At 57.1% G+C, this 17,578-nt stretch overlaps 1 protein-coding gene and 1 long non-coding RNA gene across 3 annotated transcripts; one reads left to right on the top strand and one right to left on the bottom strand.

Annotated features, from left to right (window-relative positions):
- The first annotated feature begins 222 nt into the window (after positions 1 to 222).
- LOC105497156 (uncharacterized) lies at positions 223 to 6,626 on the top strand. The gene is made up of 2 exons (XR_011617799.1): positions 223 to 6,061; positions 6,262 to 6,626. It is a non-coding gene; the product is annotated as an uncharacterized lncRNA (long non-coding RNA).
- A 3,955-nt stretch (positions 6,627 to 10,581) lies between these two features.
- On the bottom strand, positions 10,582 to 17,556 carry LOC105497157 (ER membrane protein complex subunit 10). Of its 2 annotated transcripts, XM_011767984.3 has the most exons (8): positions 17,352 to 17,556; positions 16,013 to 16,085; positions 14,948 to 15,057; positions 13,806 to 13,910; positions 13,256 to 13,437; positions 13,037 to 13,130; positions 12,034 to 12,120; positions 11,732 to 11,823 (listed from the first exon to the last, which is right to left on the bottom strand). In XM_011767984.3, the coding sequence occupies exons 1-7, from the start codon at positions 17,463 to 17,465 to the stop codon at positions 12,034 to 12,036; spliced, it is 765 nt and encodes a 254-aa protein (XP_011766286.2). In that variant the 5' UTR covers positions 17,466 to 17,556; the 3' UTR covers positions 11,732 to 11,823. The 2 variants fall into 2 exon arrangements, with proteins under 2 accessions (XP_011766285.2, XP_011766286.2); XM_011767983.3 differs by lacking the exon at positions 12,034 to 12,120 and having other exon boundaries at positions 10,582 to 11,823; positions 17,352 to 17,555.
- Positions 17,557 to 17,578: the final 22 nt, after the last annotated feature.

Below are 17,578 nucleotides of genomic sequence, written 5' to 3'. Positions count from 1 at the left end.
CTGATTCCTCTTCCTACTTCCTCCTCCTCCTTGTTCCTCCTTTCCTCCTCCTCCCTCCTCCTCTTTCCTGCTCCTCCTCCTTTCCTCCTCCGTCTCCTCTCCTCCTCTTTTCTCCTCCTCCTTCCTCCCTCTCCTCCTCTTCCCCCTCCTTCCTCCTCCTTCTTACTTACTCCCTCCTCCTCCTTCCTCCTCTTCCTTCCTCCTTCCCCCCCTCCTTTCTCCTCTTACCCCTCCTCCCTTCTCCTTCCTCTTTCCTCCTCCTTCCTCTCCTCCTTTCTCCTATTCCTCCTCTTCTTCCTTCTCCTCCTCCTCCCTCCTCTCCTCTTCCTCCTCCCTCCTCCTCCTTCTTCCTCCTTCTCCTCCTCCTTCCTCCCTCTCATCCTTTCTCCTCTTCTTCCCCCTCCTCCCTCCCCCTTTCCTTCCTCTTCTTTCCTCTTCCTTCCTCCTTCTTCCTTCTCCCTCTTACTCCCTCCACCTCTTCCTCTTTCCTCCTCCTTCCCCCTCCTCCTTTCCTCGTCCTTTCCTCCTCCTCTCCTTTCCTCTTCCCTCCTCCTTCCTCCTCCTCCTCTTGCCTTTTCCTCCTCCCTCCTCCTTTTTCCTCCTCCTCCTCTTGCCTCCTCCTCCTCTTGCCTCCTCTTTCCTTCTCCTTCTCTTGCCTCCTCCTCCCTCTTCCTCCTCCTTCCTTCTCCTCCTCTTTCCTCTCCCTCCTCCTCTTTCTCCCTCCTCCTCTTTCCCCCTCCTCCTCCTTCCTCCTCCTTCTTCCCTCTCTCCATAATACACAGACACACAGGCTGTCCCTGTCCCTGTCTGTCCTTTCTTTGGCTGGATCCTCATGTTTCCTCCTCTCTAGGACTCGCACACTGCTCCTCCTCCCTTGGGCGATGTTCCAGTTCTCCACCTGCTTCCACCCGGCCCCACCTTTTCCTGACTGTCCACTTGTGGCTGTCAGCCTTTCTGGAATCTTCTCCCTTGTCCTCCAGTCTGCCACCCCCCCCCCCCCCCCCCGTCCTCTGCCCTCTATCCTTCTGGTGCGCTGGGCCCTCCCCCTCATCCCCACCCTGTCATTTCCTCATTGTCTGTACCCGACCCCCACAGGAGGTGCTGATGGGGCCCCAGCCTGACTGCACCTGTCCACAGCACTGGACTGTGTCAGAAGGAGACAAGAGGGCCGGGGACAAGGGGCAGCACTGCGGGCGGGGCCCGTGCCCTTGGTCTCCCTCCCTCCTCCGCCTCCTTCACCTCCGGTTTCTGTCCCTTGGATTTGCCTCTCCCCTTCCTCTCCCTGCGCCTTCAGTGAGTTCCACCTGGCTTCCCCTCGACACGCTCCTGGTGGCTTCTCTTTGGCGCTTCTCCGCTTCTCTCTCTCTCTGTCTCCCACCTGTCTCTCGCTTCTCTGTCTCTCTTGCTCTGTCCCTCTCGCTGTCTCTGTCCCTCTCTCTCTCTCGCCATCATTTTGTCTCTGTCTCTCTCTAGCCGTCTCTCTCTGTCTCTCTCTAGCCGTCTCTCTCTCTCTCTGGCTGTGTCTTTCGCTGTCTCTCTGTCTCGCTATCTCCCTCTCTTGCTGTTTCTTTCTCTCGCTCTTTCTCGCTGTTTCTCTCGATGTCTCTGTCTGTCTCCCCCTCTGTCTCTGACACACTCTCTCTTTCTCCCATCCTTCCCTCCATGGGGCTCTCCTGTTTCCTTTCCATCCTCACCTTCACTCGCTCTTTCCTGACCTTCTTGGTATCTTGTTCTCCTCGCTCTTTCCTCTCCATTTTCTCCCTCACCCCACAAGCTCTCTCCCCTCACTTCTAGCCCCCCAAGTCCTTCCCAGCTCCACCTCTCCATGCCCGCTACTTCCTTTCCAGTCTGTCAGTCATTATCCTTGACCCTTCCCTCTCCTCCTCTCTGCTCCCACCAGCTCCTCTGTTCTGACGCCTGGCGCCGACAGCCTTCTCCCCGCCGTCCCCTCTCCTCCTGGTCCCTGTCCCCCGCCGCGTCCCCGCCTTCTTGATGACTCCAACAGCTGCAGCTGCAGAGGCCCCGAGGTCCCTCCGATGAGACCGGGCAGGGAGGGCTCCTCTGAGTGCTGGGATATTTTTATCCTGCCTTGGACAGTCGGGACGACTGGTCCTGCAATCTGCTTTCACCCTTTAGGAAACTCGTTTCATGTCCTGCCAGGTCCTGGGACCATCAGCTCGCGTGTCTCCACAGCTGCACATTCCTGTCCGTCTGCAGCTTATTATCTGGGTCACAGGGACGTTACCGCATGACTTGGAAGGACACGCCATCACGTGGGAGGTCACAAAGTGGACGGCAGGAAACCCAGCCTTCCCTCGTCTGCCTTCCTCCTCACCTCTCTCTCAGTATCCTATTCTTGTTAATATCAGTGGATCAATGAGCCTGGTTATTATTATTATTAACATAGTGAGCACAGGCGTTTCATAGTCTGCATCTGATTTTCCAGCAGCGAAGCCTCTGGCATCCGCCCCCCCCTACTGCCGTCCCGCTGGCTCTTGCTCATTGTCTCTCCCTTCCCTGCTTGCCTGGTCGCTTGCGCCCCTGCTCTGCATGTTGGATTTGAAAAGGATGTCAGGGGCCGGGCTCGGTGGCTCAAGCCTATAATCCCAGCACTTTGGGAGGCCGAGACGGGCAGATCACAGGGTCAGGAGATCGAGACCATCCTGGCTAACATGGTGAAACCCCGTCTCTACTAAAAAATACAAAAAAAACTAGCCGGGCGAGGTGGCGGCGCCTGTAATCCCAGCCACTTGGGAGGCTGAGGCAGGAGAATGGCGTGAACCCAGGAGGCGGAGCTTGCAATGAGCTGAGATCCGGCCACTGCACTCCAGCCTGGGTGACAGAACGAGACTCCGTCTCAAAAAAATAAATAAATAAAAAATGAAAAGGATGTCAGGGACTAGGCAGAGGGCACGTGCCTCTGAGCCCAGGCTACACCTTGGCACAGTGGCAGGTCCACTCACCTCGGGTAGCCCAGGTGAGGGCCCTGGGTCCCCCTGTCACCCAGGCTGTCCACATGGAATTCCAAATGTCTCTAAGAGATATCTGGGAGAAAGGACGTGAGGCTGCCGCTTCACCGGGATGGGTTCCCACATCCCTCCGCATTGACCCACAGCTTCCTTACGGTCTTGTCTGTAGTTTGATGCTTTTAAGGGCCGGGCTAAACGCCTGTAATCCCAGCACTTTGGGAGGCCGAGGCGGGCAGATCATGAGGTCAGGAGTTCGAGACTGGCCTAGCCAAAATGGTGACACCCTGTCTCTACTACAAAATACAAAAATTAGCGGGTGTGGTGGCGGGCGCCTGTAATCCCAGCTACTTGGGAAGCTGAGGCAGGAGAATCGCTTAAACCCAGGAGGCGGAGTTTGCAGTGAGCCGAGATCGCACCACTGCACTCTAGCCTGGGCGACAGAGCAAGACTCCGTCTCAGAAAAAAAAAAAAAAAAAAAATTGAGAATATTTTATCCAGGTTCCTACTTGTTTTCAGTTATGGGGTTGGGGGTGGGGGCGGAGGAGGGCGATGACCTGACGCAGTGTTACTGGATGAGGAGTCGGTCTTGCTTTGCTTTCTGTGACTTTTCTGTCTTGTCACTGGTTCTCCCACCCTCCTACGCGCACCCCCCTACTCTGACACTTTTGCTTCTCTCATTCTCCAGTTCCCTTCCAATCCTCCTTCCCTTCTCTTTACTCCCCTCCCCCAGCTCAGCGCTTGGGGTTTCCTGCTTCTTTCCGTTCTCCCATCCTCCCAGGCAGCTGTCTGTGTCCCGTTCTGTTTCCTGCTCTCCCGCCCCCCAGCTCCTTCCCTTCCTTTCTCCTGGGCCTTTCTCTGCTGCACCTTCCACAGCTGCTCCATTCCTCCCCATCCTCGTCTAGTCACATTCGTCGTCCTTTCTCTCCCTGGGTCACAGAGATGGCCCTGGGGTGGCCGCGCCCTGTTGAGGCAGGGAACGTTTCTGTGAGGCTGGGGAACGTTTCTGCTGCATGGCCAAGTTCCCAGGCCCTCTCCCTGCCTTGCACTGGCTCCTAACCTGCTTCACGTCCCTGCTTCCTGCCCTGGTCTCTGGGCTGACGCTGTCTTAGGGGCGCCCCTCCTCAGCTGGAGGGGCAGGGTCCTCTGTTCCCTACCACTTCCAACCCTCTCTCCCTTCTTTCTCTCCATATTGCTCTTCCACACTCCCGCACCTCTTCTTTTCTTTCTGCTTTTTTCTCACTCGCTCACCCAGGCTGGGGTGCAGTAGTGCAGCCTCCACCTCCCAGGCTCCAGTGATCCTCCTGCCTCAGGCTCTCAAAGTGCGAGGTGCGAGGCACCATGCCCGGCCTGTTCTTTTCTCTCTGCCCTTTTTTGTATTTTTTCCTTTCTCCCTTCCTTCTTCCCTAACGTCTCTCTCCTTCCCTTCCCTCCTCTCTCCAGCCCTCTCCTACCCTCCTTTCCTCTCTCCCGCTCCGCACCACTCCATCCCCTAGGTCCAGTCCGCTGTCTCTGCCCCCTCTCTGTTCTGTTTTCTCTCCCACCCTCATTCCCTCTCCCATTTCTTCTCTTTTCCCCTCTTCCTGTTTTCTTTTTCTCGCTGTCCTCTCTGCTGCCACCCTCCTTTTTCTCACTTCCACTGTCCCCTCTTCCCCGCTCTTCTCTCTCCTCTCTTCCTTCTAGCAGATTCTCTGGCGTTTTCTCTCCTCTCCCTCTGTGCTCCTCCCTCCTCCTCTCTCCATCCCCTTTCTCTCCTCCCTGCCACTCTCCTCTCTCTGCGCCCTTTTCTATCTCATGGTCTCCTCCTAGCTCTTTTCCTTCCTCGTTCCTGGCTCTCTCCTTTCTCTCTTTCCCCTTCTCTGGCTGGAGCTCCCCACTCCTCCATCCCTCCCTCTCCCTGGGCAGTCGGCCCCCACTCCCTCACCCCCTTCTCCTAGGCTGCTCCCTCCTTCACCCGTTTCTCTGCCTCCCTCTTCTCCCATCTCACCAGCCATGACACCCACCCTCTACCTCTCTTCCTTCCTGTCCCTTTTCTCGCACCATCTTTCTTTCCCGTTTCTTCCTCTCTTTCCACTTCTGACCCCTCACTCTGTTTCCTTCTTTCTCCCTCCTCCTCTCTCCCCTCCTGCTCTGGCCATCCTTTCTTTCCTTTTTTTTTTTTTTTTTTTTTTTTTTTGAGACGGAGTCTCGCTCTGTCGCCCAGGCTAGAGGAGGGCAGTGGCGCGATCTCAGCTTAATGCAAGCTCCACCTCCCGGGTTCACACCATTCTCCTGCCTCAGCCTCCCGAGTAGCTGAGACTACAGGCGCCCGCCACCTCACCTGGCTTTTTTTTTTTTTTTTTTTTTTTGTATTTTTAGTAGAGACAGGGTTTCCCCATGTTAGCCAGGATGGTCTCGGTCTCCTTACCTCATGATCCACCCACCTCAGCCTCTCAAAGTGCTGGGATTACAGGCGTGAGCCACCGCGCCCGGCTCTTTCCTCCTGCTTTTTCCTGCACTCTGTTCTCCCTCCTTTCCTCCCCCTTTCTCCTGTTTCATTTCCACCTCTTTTCTCTCCTCTCTTCTCTGAATCTGCCTCTTCCTCTTCTCACTTTCCTCTTCCTTCCCTGTCTCTCCCCCTTGGGTCTCTCTTCCTTCCCTCTCTGTTTTCTCTGTCTCTGCCCTGTCCTTTCCTTTCCCTCCTCTCTGGACCAGTCTCCTCTCCTGGCTCTCTCTCCCTCTGTCTCCTCCAAGCTCTCACTCAAACTGGCCTCCCTCCGGGGAGCCCCATCTCCTCCGTCTCCAGCTGGCCCCTGCATCCCTGCCTGGTGGGCCTTTGCCTCCCTCTCCCATTCCTGCCTTGCCTGCTCCCAGGTTTCCAGGTCCTGACCAGGAGGCAGGAGCCCACACCGATGCCCAAACAGGCTAGCCCTGAGCAGGGCCCCCAAGCCTGAGGCCCAGGAGTGGACCACCTTTCTGACACCCATTCTCTCTTTCTTTTCTATCTGGAACTCTGGACACTGCCTGGAGGAATCGGGTTTGCCCTAGGCCCAGGAAGACGGAAACAAAGAAGAGGCTCACAGACAGGAAGCAACTTGCCTAAAGACACACAGCACGTAAGGAGCAGGGCCAGGACTGGGTGGGGCCCCTGGGGTTAACCAGGAATGGGCTCCTGAATCTGCTGATCCCTGGCCTCCTATCTGAGCTCAGTGAGCAGATGACGCATTTCTGCTACATTCCACTCCTTCCCCAACTCTTCCTCTGACAACATGAAGCACCTCAGCACTGGTGGGACCTCACCTGAATTCCATTTCAGAGATGAGAAAATCGGTGCCCGGTGTTTCTGAAGACCAGCAACTGCTAGGACAGACTTCAAGGGAACCCGACCTTGCCTGAAGGACCAACAGCGCCCCCTGCAGGACACCTCCCTCCATGGAGAGAAGCCACAGGGGCCGGCCTGAGGCATTCTGAGCGCGTGGAATCCTCTATCACCACCTCCTGGCAAAGAATGGAGCTGCAACCAGTTGTATGAGACACCGAGAATGATCCCAACAAAAAGGAACAGTGACCTGAATGCCTGGGGGAGGAACAGGGGATACTGGGTGGAAGGAGGGGACAGGGAGAAGTTGTAACATTTTGTAAAAAAGAACATTTTTACTCCTAATCAATATATAAACATCATGCTCAGCAAACTTCTTGGCATGAAACTTCTGAACTTCACATTTTTTTTTTTTTTTTTTGATGGAGTCTAGCTTTGTTGCCCAGGCTGGAGTGCGGTGGCGTGATCTCGGCTCACTGCAAGCTCTGCCTCCTGGGTTCCCGCCATTCTCCTGCCTCAGCTTCCTGAGTAACTGGGACTACAGGTGCCCGCCACCACGCCCGGCTAATTTTTTCTATTTTTTAGTAGAGACGAGGTTTCACCGTGTTAGCCAGGATGGTCTTGATCTCCTGACCTCGTGATCCACCCACCTTGGCCTCCCAAAGTGCTGGGATTACAGGCATGAGCCACCGCACCTGGTACTTCACACATTTTCAAGTCATTCTATGGGTGGGTGGATTGGCTCCCATGGACATGCAACTGGGACTGCACATGGGAAACAAAGGAAAATGGAATTTGGTTCACACAAACCTGTTTGGGAGATTGCATTACCAGGAAATGGGCCAAATTGAGTTTGTTTCCTTTGTAACAACATTATTGTGCCTTGCTGACTGGAAGGTGGGTACAAGCAAAGGAGGATGGACAGACAGCTGAAGAGGCACCAGTAGTTAGCCCCTGATCCTTACCAGGGAGTCTCTCTGATGGGTTAAAGAAGCCTACAGAGGCCAGGGGCAGTGGCTCACACCTGTAATCCTAGCACTTTAGGAGACCGAGGCAGGTGAATCGCTTCAGGTCAGGAGTTCAAGACCAGCCGGGCCAACATAGTGAAACCCTGTCTCCAGTAAATATACAAAAATTAGCTGGGTGTGGTGGCACGCAGCTGTAATCCCAGCTACTCAGGAGGCTGAGGTAAGAGAAATGCTTGAACCTGGGAGGTGGAGGTTGCAGTGAGCAAAAATCGAGCCACTGCACTCCAGCCTGGGTGACAAGTGAAACTCCATCCCACAAACACACCCGCCCCCCCACCCCACCCCAAAAAAAGAGCCCATAGTTTTCAGTAGACAATTTGGGGTTAGTAAAGAATTTTACAACATACCAAATGTAGTCTTGTATATTTTAGGATTGCTTGCCATGCAACAATATACTGGGAGCGCCTAAATGCCCACATGAAACCCTAGGCTGGGAACAGGGAAGCTTCCTCAATGCCAGGGAGCTGATAACATTTTGTGGTGGCAGGAAATGTGAGGCAGCAACCCTCCTGGAGCATTTACCTTGCCAGGTGCTCTCACATCTTACACCAGAAGTCACAAGGCTACGGTGAGGGTCCAGGAGGCAGAGAATGAGGGCTGAGTTAGGGTCAGGACAGTGGAGACAGAGAGGAGGAGACACAGAATGATGGGCTGGGACTTTATCCTGGGACAGGTGAGGGGCCACGGGGAGGGTTGTGAGCAGGGGAGTAGTGAGGTCAGCTCTAGTGTCAGGAAGCCCTCCATTAGGGGGATGGACTGAGGGGAGATGCTGGGTGCTGGGAGGCCAAAGAGGAGGCTGGGCTGATGGTCCAGGTGGCAGAGGACGAGGCTTGAGCTGGGGCCAAGGCCACGGAGACAGAAGTGAAGAGATGAGGCCAGGAAGAACTTTAGGGGTAGGTATGGCGGTGCACAGGGGAGTGTGATTGGGACAGGGCAGTGCTCTGCTCCATGAGTTTAGGCAGGTGGTGGCACCACTCACTAGAACAAAGATCCCTGGAGAAGCACCCGATCCGGGCAGGTGAGAGGCACTGGCTCCTTTAGTGGCCCCTGAGGCACATCCTGGGGAAGGAGGCCCAGGAGGCAGATGGGGCCATGAGTCTGGAGATCAAGGGTGGGATCTGAGGTGGAGATCAGCTGAGGAATCACTGAGGGGCTGTCTGGCACCTCCAGGGTGGAGGGGTGGGGCAGACACCTGGAGTAGTAAGGGGGCAGCATGCACCACCATCACACACACACATCCCTGTCCCCCAGCAAGGCGGGGCCCCACCGGGCCATGGCTTCCACACACACACATCCCTGTCCCCCAGCAAGGCGGGGCCCCACCGGGCCATGGCTTCCACACACACACATCTCTGTCCCCCAGCAAGGCGGGGCCCCACCGGGCCATGGCTTCCACACACACACATATCCCTGTCCCCCAGCAAGGCGGGGCCCCACTGGGCCATGGCTTACACACACACACACACACATCCCTGTCCCCCAGCAAGGCGGGGCCCCACCGGGCCATGGCTTCCACACACACACACGTGTGCAGAATGATGCAGCAGAACGGGGGGATTCCTGCAGTGCTGCTTAGAACAACTCAAATCCAGCAGCGGGGGACCAACACAACACGCTCTTACACCAGAGATGGAATAAGATGGTACCTTATACCAGAGATGGAAACTGCCCCAGCTATGTCAAAAGGAGGTGGGGGAAAAGAGCAACACTTGCAAAACCGTCTAAACGTGCATCTGTTTGTTTCTGCGGAGAGTATCTGCGGAATACCAGGGGACAGAAAACCCAGGCTGTCTCCAGGGAGGGGTGGGTGCCTGAGCCCGGAGTGAGCATACAGTTCCTCAGCGTGGATCCCACTGCATCTTTTGTCTGTTCTGGAGACAGGTTCTCCCTCTGGCACCCTGCCGGGAGTGCCGTAGCTCAATCGCAGTTCAGGGAAGCATGGAACTCCTGGGCTCAAGCGATCCTCCTGTCTCCACCTCCCAAACAGCTGGGACTACAGGCACGAGTCACCATGCCCAGCCAACCTACTCTATCTTTTGAGTTTCATACTTCATCCCTGGATACCCCGGTCAGTAAAATAAAATAGTGAGTGGGCTCCCCAGGGACAGGCAGACCTCAAAGAAAAGTTAAGTAAGAACAGAACCCTAGGGGAGTCTGAAGGAACTCAGGCATTTCCCGGAATACCCCACAGAATAACTCCGCCAGCCTGAAAGCAACTGAGTCTTACAGGGAAAGGATGTAATTAGGCTTATAAAGATCCCAATGCTCAACCCAGGAAAAAGAAGATGGCCCCCCAGTGCCGGGGTAGAAGGCATCTGCAGATCAGAAACAGCGACCAGGACTCTGAGTTGTGAATACTTCCCAAAAAGTATCAGTAGGCCTGGCACAGGGGCTCATGCCTGTAATCCCAGCACTTTGGGAGGGGGAGGCGGTAGATCACCTGAGGTCAGGAGTTCAACACCAGCCTGGCCAACATGGTGAAACCTGTCTCTACTAAAAATACAAAAATTAGCCAGGTGTGTTGGCGGGCACCTGCAATCCCAGCTACTTGGGAGGCTGAGGCAGGAGAATCACTTAAACCCAGGAGGCGGAGGTTGCAGTGAGTTGAGATCATGCCATTGCACTCCAGCCTGGGTGACAGAGCGAGACTCTGTCTCAAAAAAACAAAACAAAAAAGCATTAGTAAATACTTCAGGAATCATGTAGGAAGAGTAAAGCAGGATTCACAGGGAATGAAGACAGAAAAAGCATAAGCTATCTCCTGCAGGTGGAGGAAGAAACAGAAGTCAGCAATGCTAAGACTATCTTCTTTATTAAAGCTACCAAAAATAGGCCAGGCGCAGTGGCTCATGCCTGTAATCCCAGCACTTTGGGAGGCCGAGGCAGGTGGATCACTTGAGTACAGCAGTTCAAGACTAGCCTAGGCAACATGGTGAAACTCCGTCTCTACAAAAAAATACAAAAACTAGCTGAGTGTGGTGGTGCACGCCTCTAATCCCAGCTACTCAGGAGGCTGAGGTGGGAGAATCGCTGAGCTAGGAGGTGATCACAGTGAGACAAGGTATCACCACTGCACTCCAGCTTGGGTGACAGAGCAAGACCTTGTCTCCAAATCAAAAAGAAGTGATGAAAGGGAAGGCAACGTCCCACCATGCAACACCTCCTGGTCTTGACAGTCGACTCACGTGAACCCATCACTTGTTCATAAGCGCGTTTCCCATCTGCCATCGTAATTCCATTTTAGTCGTGCGTCCCGAGATCATTCAAACCACAACCAGGAGAGACTGGGTGAGAGCATTCACTGGGGTGCTATTTATAACCACACAATGCAGGAGGCCAGCTGAGTGTTGATTTGGTGGCCAGTTTCATAAACTGCCACACGGCACAGCAGAGCTTCACACAGCCATGACGATGGGGACAGCCATTCCTTGGGTTTCTGAATTAGGTATCAAGTGAGCAGTGAATTTCAGTCAAGGCTGTCTTGACTGTCTTGCCATCAGGACCGTCTTGCCAAAACAACAGTTGCTTTTGGCTGCTGGAAGCTGTAGCTTTTCAAAACGTTCACACATTTCAATGTATCGTCGATGTTTTTAAATAGACTTACAGAGAGGGCAGCGCACAGCCACAGCCCCTCGTAGCACCGCAGTCCAGGCAGGATGCTGGGCGGCGGGGGGCGGTGGGGGGGGTTCTATTTACAGTGTCTGGCCTTTGACTTCACTAACTGTTGGGTTTTTTTTTTTTAATGTTAAATCTTTTCCTTCAAGTCTGGAGGCCTGTGGAGGGCCTGTCACCCTAAAGGCAAGGATTTCTTGTCTGCACCAGGCAGACAAATGTCAAACCACGACCGCAGGGACCGCACTAGGAGTCAAGCCCAGAAGTCCCTGGCCATCCAGCCCTGGCTCTTTCATGCCTCTGCCCCTGATGAGGGGACCAAGGGTACCCTCAAGGGGACACAGAAGGGAGGCTGCATCCTAGTCCAGTGTCAAAGTGAGGGGGGCGCTGCAGAAGCCTGGACAGGACCACCTAACCCAGCCAGGGACAGGAGGGGAGACCCCCTGGAACAAAGGCAGAGAGGCGGGAGAGAAGGTGGCATGTTCCCAGACTGCACGGGCTCGGGGTGGGGGGATGTGAGGTCAGAGCTGGCACAGTGGCTCGGGCTCTATTCCATAGGCAGGGGGGGAAGCCCCTAGGGCTGCATGGGGCCACGGGGAGGCGGGTGCAGGAGACACCAGCTCCCGTGCCAAAGGCCCCAATCCAGCCGCTCGGCTGCCAGCAAGAAGGCAGAGGACAAGGGGACTCGTGAGATGGGGGGAAAGGAGGGACCAGTAAACCCTTCTTGGGATGGCTGAGGACACAGGGGACTCCAGCAGAAAGGGAGGCTCCTGGGTGTGCAGGACGGGAGGCTGACCAGCCTGGGCCCTCACCGGCCACTACCCCCACCACCGCCCCCACCCCCACCCCCACCCTGGCCCCCAGTGTCCGGCGCTCCTGACATCATGAGGAACAGGACGACGGGAATGATGTACATCCACTGCAGCCGGACGGAAGGATGGACAGACAGACACAGAAAGAGAGAGAGAGGGGAAGGAGGTGAGTGTGGGCATTGCCCGCCCAGGGTAGGGAAGGTGGGGCCCGGCATGAAGGGAGGCCGCGTAAGGGGAGGGCGCCCAGGTCCCCTACGTCACTACAGGTCAGGGAGGGCCAGTGGGGCGCAGGGAGGGGCAGGGGTCTCGGTCCTCACTCAGGCCTCTTGCGGCGGTGGCGCGGGCCCTGGCGCAGCAGGACGCAGGGCTGTGAGCAACACGGCCCCCCCCAGGATGATGTGCCACTGGGGAGGGAGGGAGCGCAGGTCAGGGCCAGCGGGTAGCCGTGGGGCCCTAGGGCCAGCGGGGAGCGGGAGGGCGCTCGAGTGGGCAGCAGGGCAGGGCCCGGCAGGCAAGGGCTCAGCCTCTGGGCCTCAGTTTCCTGCAGCGCAGCTGTTGGACTATCCGGGCAGAGCGGGTGAGGCCCTCGGGTAGGGCGCTCAGCACGGCAGGGCTCAGCCATCCCAGCCTCAGCATCCTCCTAGCCTCCCTCGGGCCACATCGGCCTCCTCGCTGGCCTTGTCCTGCCTGGGGTCCTATGCCCCAACTAACACCAGTCTCCATACTCGAGGGACCAGAGGCCTGGGAGAAAGCCACCTCCTCTGGCCGTTCCCAGCCTCCCCACCCCATGCCTCAGCCTCCAAGCCCCCTGGACCCAGACCTGCTGCTGGCAGCACAGGCCCCTCCCTCCTCAGCTCCAGGAGGCCTCCGGGACGCCCCGCTGCCCCCCAATGCCCCTCCCTGGGCTACATCCCTCCCGGACCCACTCCTCTCTCCTTCCTGTACATCCCCCTGGAGAATCTGCTCACCCCTCCTTTCTAAGCCTCCCTGGTTGCTTTGAAACCTCCACTGTTCCCTTCCTCTCCAGCCTCATGGCTCCAGCCTAGCTCATGCCGAGACCTTCCCCAGGACCCTGCGCCCTAGAGCTGGCCCGACCTCCCCTGACCACACCTCCGTACCCTCTTCCTGCAAACAAGCCTCAGCCCTGTGTGTACCAGGACACACGGGAGGCCTGGAGAGTGAGGGGCCCCCACACAGGAGGCCGGGAGGATGAGGGCAGGCCCGAGCACCACAGGGGAGTCTGAGTGGGAGCAGAGAGGGCCTAGCCAGGCGCCAGGACCGTCAGGAAGGGAACAGGGGAGGCGGGGGAGCCCCACTCACGTATTTGGCGAAGAAGGACTTCTGCTCCTGGGGGTTCTTGGCCTTCTGGGCCTGTTCCATCTCCAGGCGCTCGATGAAGGCCGCCGTCTCAGGGCTGGGGCGAGGGGAGAGAAGGAGAAGGGTGAGGCCTGGAGTCCAGGGACACGGAGACCCTGAGGCCGCCAGGAAGGGCCGGGGCAGGTGGCAAGGGCGCCACAAAGGCTGCAGAAGCAGGCTCACCCCGGGGCTGTGGCAGGCGGCTGCAGCTGCACCGAGGTATTGAACAGCTCCAGGTCCACATCTTCCACCTCATGGCCCCGGCAGCCCCCGGGGTGCGTCACCACCGACACGCCCACCACGTTGCCAGCCACGTCCACGTGCAGGGTCAGCTGGTCCGAGAGGTGGGACTCCACCAGGGAGCACTGTCGGGGGAGTGGGGTCAGCAGAGGTGGGGAGCCTGCTGCCTGGGCTCCACCCTAACCTCCCCCTGCCCCCCACTACAGGATCCCCAGAGCATCTTTCAAAACCTTCCCATGGCTCCCCGTCACCCTCAGGCACAAGCCCAAGCTCAACCGCCCCCACCCTGGAGTCCTCACAATGCTGTCCCCACAAAAGCACCCGCTACCTGGACCGACCCCTCCAGACCAGGAGGCCTTGGAGGGCAAGGCCAGGTCCGAGTCTCCCAGGCCTCTGCGGGCTCCAGAAACACAGGGGTTCGAATGGTGGAAGCAGGACCAGGGTAGAGGGTAAGGACGAGGGAGAAGGGGGCTTGTCCTCGACACCAACTCACCGCAGGGACAAAGGAGGAGACGTAGCCACCAGCTTCCAGGCCATCCAGGGCCCCAGGTCGCCTCGGGACCCGGACCCGGTACAGGCCGTTCAGCGCTGCCACATCCTGGGGACAGGAGAAGAGGGTGCTGGTCAGAAGGCTGGCGCCAGCCCTGGACAGGCTGTGATGCCCACCAGGCCTCCGCAAAGGCCCCTCTACAGCCCCACCCGCCTCACAGCCCACACTCCCCAGGCTGGCCGACCTGAGTCTGCCCAGGACTCTTCCTGCTGGGGTGGCCCGGCTGGTGGGTGAGGCCAGGAGCAGCTGGGACTGCCCCACCTAGGGGAGAAGCCATCACAAGGAGCGCAGAGCCCAGCCCAACGACGGAGTGGGTCCTGAGGACGCCTTCCCTGTGCCTGGATCCAGCCGCACCTGACATCCACCCCACGCCTGGATGCACCAGTTACACGCACAATAAATTCTGTTTGGGGGCAGCTGTGACGAGAGAATCATGTGGGCACCAAGCAGGAAGGCTGCTCAGGCAGACCTCGCCGCGTGGCCACCAGAATGAAGCCTGCACTCCCAGCCTCCCTCACAGCTACATCTGGCCGATGGGGGGATGTGGGCTGTGCCAGCTTTTGCAAGCTTTCTCTAAATGCTGCTGCTCCTTCTGCCCCTTTCTCCCGCTCTACCCTGCTGCCTGGAGCCCTGGGGCCTCTCTGCATGACACCTACGGAGGATTGAGCCGGGCCCTGAGGCTGTCACAACACAAGGCGACAGAAGTGAGCTCCTGTCCAACCATGGCTATTTTAAGGATTTCTCTCTCCTCACAAGCAAATCTCGTCTAAGTAGTCATGAAACAGCTCAGCTGAATCTGGAAGAGGAGAGGAGCCGATTGTGTGAAACCTGCGGGGGAAGGGGCTCTGCAGGCAGAGGGAGCAGTGTGGGCAGAGGCCATGAGGCAGGACATTGTGCCTGGAACGCCAAGATGAACCGTTCCACCAGGGGCAGTCATCCAGGACAGAGGCTGAGAGTGGCAGGAGGTGCTGGAAGCCCACCTGGGCCTGGAGGGAAGGCTGCGGGGGACCAGCAGGGGGTGGCTGAAGAGACAGCTAGATACCCTCCATCCCCATCCACACCCAGCCCTGAGTGCCCCATCTCACCCGGAGTCGGCCCCGCTCCTCCTCGCTGAGCTGCCGCTGTGACAGGGACAAGGTACCATCCTGCTGGTTCCAAAGCAGCGAGCCCCGCTTCCGGAAGTTGGCACTGTCATCTGTGAGGAGCTCAGGCTCAGAGATGCCCCCTACCACCCCCCCGCCCATCCTTCAACCCAGGCAGGGGCCAGGAGGTCCAGCTTCAAATTTTGGCCTGCCTCCACCCGAGTGACCAGGTTCCCTCCCCATCTTGGCCCCCATTTTCCTATCTACAAAGTGGGGACACCTCCACCATGTTCTACCTCACAAGGCAACCCATAGCAGATGCATGAACCTCACAGCTCCCAAATCCTGCCTCTGCCTCACCAGGTGACCCAGGGACAGCCATATAACCTCTCTGAGCCTCAGCTTCCCCAACTGCAAAATACGGACGCTGTGGAGTTCAGGAATTCCCAACTACCTGGCTGTGTCAGAAGCAGGGGAGCTGTTCGCTGAGCAGATGCCAGGGTCTGCAGAGGGGCACCAGCTTCAGGGTTTGTGCCCTCAGGTTCAGGGCCTCAGACTCGATTACTACACTCTGGGCAGCACTGACGTCCAGCTCTGGGAACCTGGACACCTGCGTCATGGCAATTTAAGCTTGGCTTTAAAGCTGGCTCCTGCTCTGCCACTCACTCACGATGAGACCTTGTGTGGTGCCTACTCTGAGCCCATTTCCTCTTCTGGAAAAGGAGGCTGACACGAATACCTACCACCTCACATGGCTGCTGTGAGGACATGTGAGTTAATACTTGCAAAGCGTGCAACCACTAATGCTGGGCACGTGGCAACTGATCGGGAAAGTCGGCTCTGACATTATTACTGCTGTGCTGACCTTTCAAAAACTGAGATTTGTCTTACAGGCAAGGGGGCATTTAAAGACAGTGTTTCTCTTCTTTCATATCCCCCTTTCCCCCAACCTGGGGCAAATCTGTTAGTAAACGGATGTTAGTAAATGTCATATGACGGGAGGCACCCGGACTCCAAGTCTTGACTTCTCAGGGCACCAATGTTAAGAGAGGACGTTGCCTGACTCACCGATCTCAAATGAGTGCTCCAGCAGCAGCCCCACCGTGCCGCAGGCCTCACCCTCTCGGCCTTCCGCCCCAGCCTGCACAGGACACAGAAGGCCCCAGGTGAGAACCATCCAAGCCCTCAGCATGGCAGTCACCCACAAAGCCCAGGACAGACAGACTGGGGTGGGCTGAAGGAGGAGCCTTATCTTCAGGTTAATCACTGCTGCTTGCCTCTATTTCACTAGAAACCACCCATTTCATGAATATTCATAATCTGGACTCCCTCACCCCCAGAAAACCAGACCCTACAAACATGCCTAACCTCATTGCCAAAGCAACTATCCCAAGGTCAATTCCAAGCCTTGCACCACAAATACTCATGAATTAAATGACACCCTCCCTCTCCCGAGGCTTCTTTTTCATGCTAGTATCCAAATGGCCTCCTTATCACCTGACAGCCCAAGAGCCAAGATGCAGCCTGAGTTCAGTCCCTATTAAGCATATTCAAGATTCATGCTTTCCTTTTCTCCAATCTCCAAACCTGCATATTCGTGCATATTCAGGAGGTAAAACTCCTCTCCACCTCTTCAAGAGCCCCCTCCCACTCCTTATTTTCTTTTTCTGAGACAGGGTCTCGCTCAGTCGCCCAGGCTGGAGTGCAGTGGTGTGATCTCAGCTCACTGCAACCTCTGCCTCCCGGGTTCAAGCGATTCTCCTGTCTCAGCCTCCCGGGTAGTTGGGATTACAGGCACCTGCCACCACACCCAGCTAATTTTTGTATTTTTAGTAGAGACGGGGTTTCACCATGTTGAGCCGACTGGTCTTGAACTCCTGACTTTAAGTGGTCTGCTCATCTCGGCTTCCCAAAGTGCTGGGATTACAAGCATGAGCCACCGCGATCGGCCTAATTTTTTTAATTAGTATTTTTTGTAGAGACAGGGCTCGCTATGTTGCCCAGACTGGTCTTGAACTCCTGATCTCGAGCAATCCTCCCGCCTCGGCCTCCCTAAGCTTTGGGATGACAGAAGAGCCACCGCGCCCGGCTTCACCATTCCTCTTTCATTTTAACCGCCCCGACGTGACTCTCCAAGATTCCACACCCCCAGCCCCGCCCCCTCATACATATTCCCGAGCCAGAGCCTTTCCAACAGGTGCTCTTGTTTTCTCTCCCAGTCGCTGCAACTCGGTGCACTGGCGAGGCCCCTCCTGCGCGTGCGTGACTGAGGCTTGGCTTTCCAGAGATCGCCCACCTCTTCCCTCTTAGCCCTGCGCAGCCTCCTTTCGTCTGTAATTCACCTAAAGACCCAAGACCCGCGACATCCGTAGACCGCGCCCGCTATGCACAGCTAAAGATCACTCACCCCTCGCGCACCAGTCCCGGCCCGGCAGCCGCTGCCCCGGGCTCGACTGGGCGCTGCTACCGCCATCAGCAAGAGCAGGAGCAGCCGGGTCGCCCCAGCGCTGGTTGCCGCCATCTCGGCACCTTCCCACCGGCGAAGCGACGGCTGAGAGCCAGGAGCCGCACAGCACGCCGGGAGAAACAGGCCGCATCCTGACGCCCGTGCGCCTGCGCTGGGCCCCAGCGCCT

This window comes from Macaca nemestrina, chromosome 20, assembly GCF_043159975.1.
Source record: "Macaca nemestrina isolate mMacNem1 chromosome 20, mMacNem.hap1, whole genome shotgun sequence".
NCBI lineage: Eukaryota > Metazoa > Chordata > Mammalia > Primates > Cercopithecidae > Macaca > Macaca nemestrina.
Note: the sequence above shows the minus strand (reverse complement) of the source record. Positions and strands in the feature narration are given on the sequence as shown.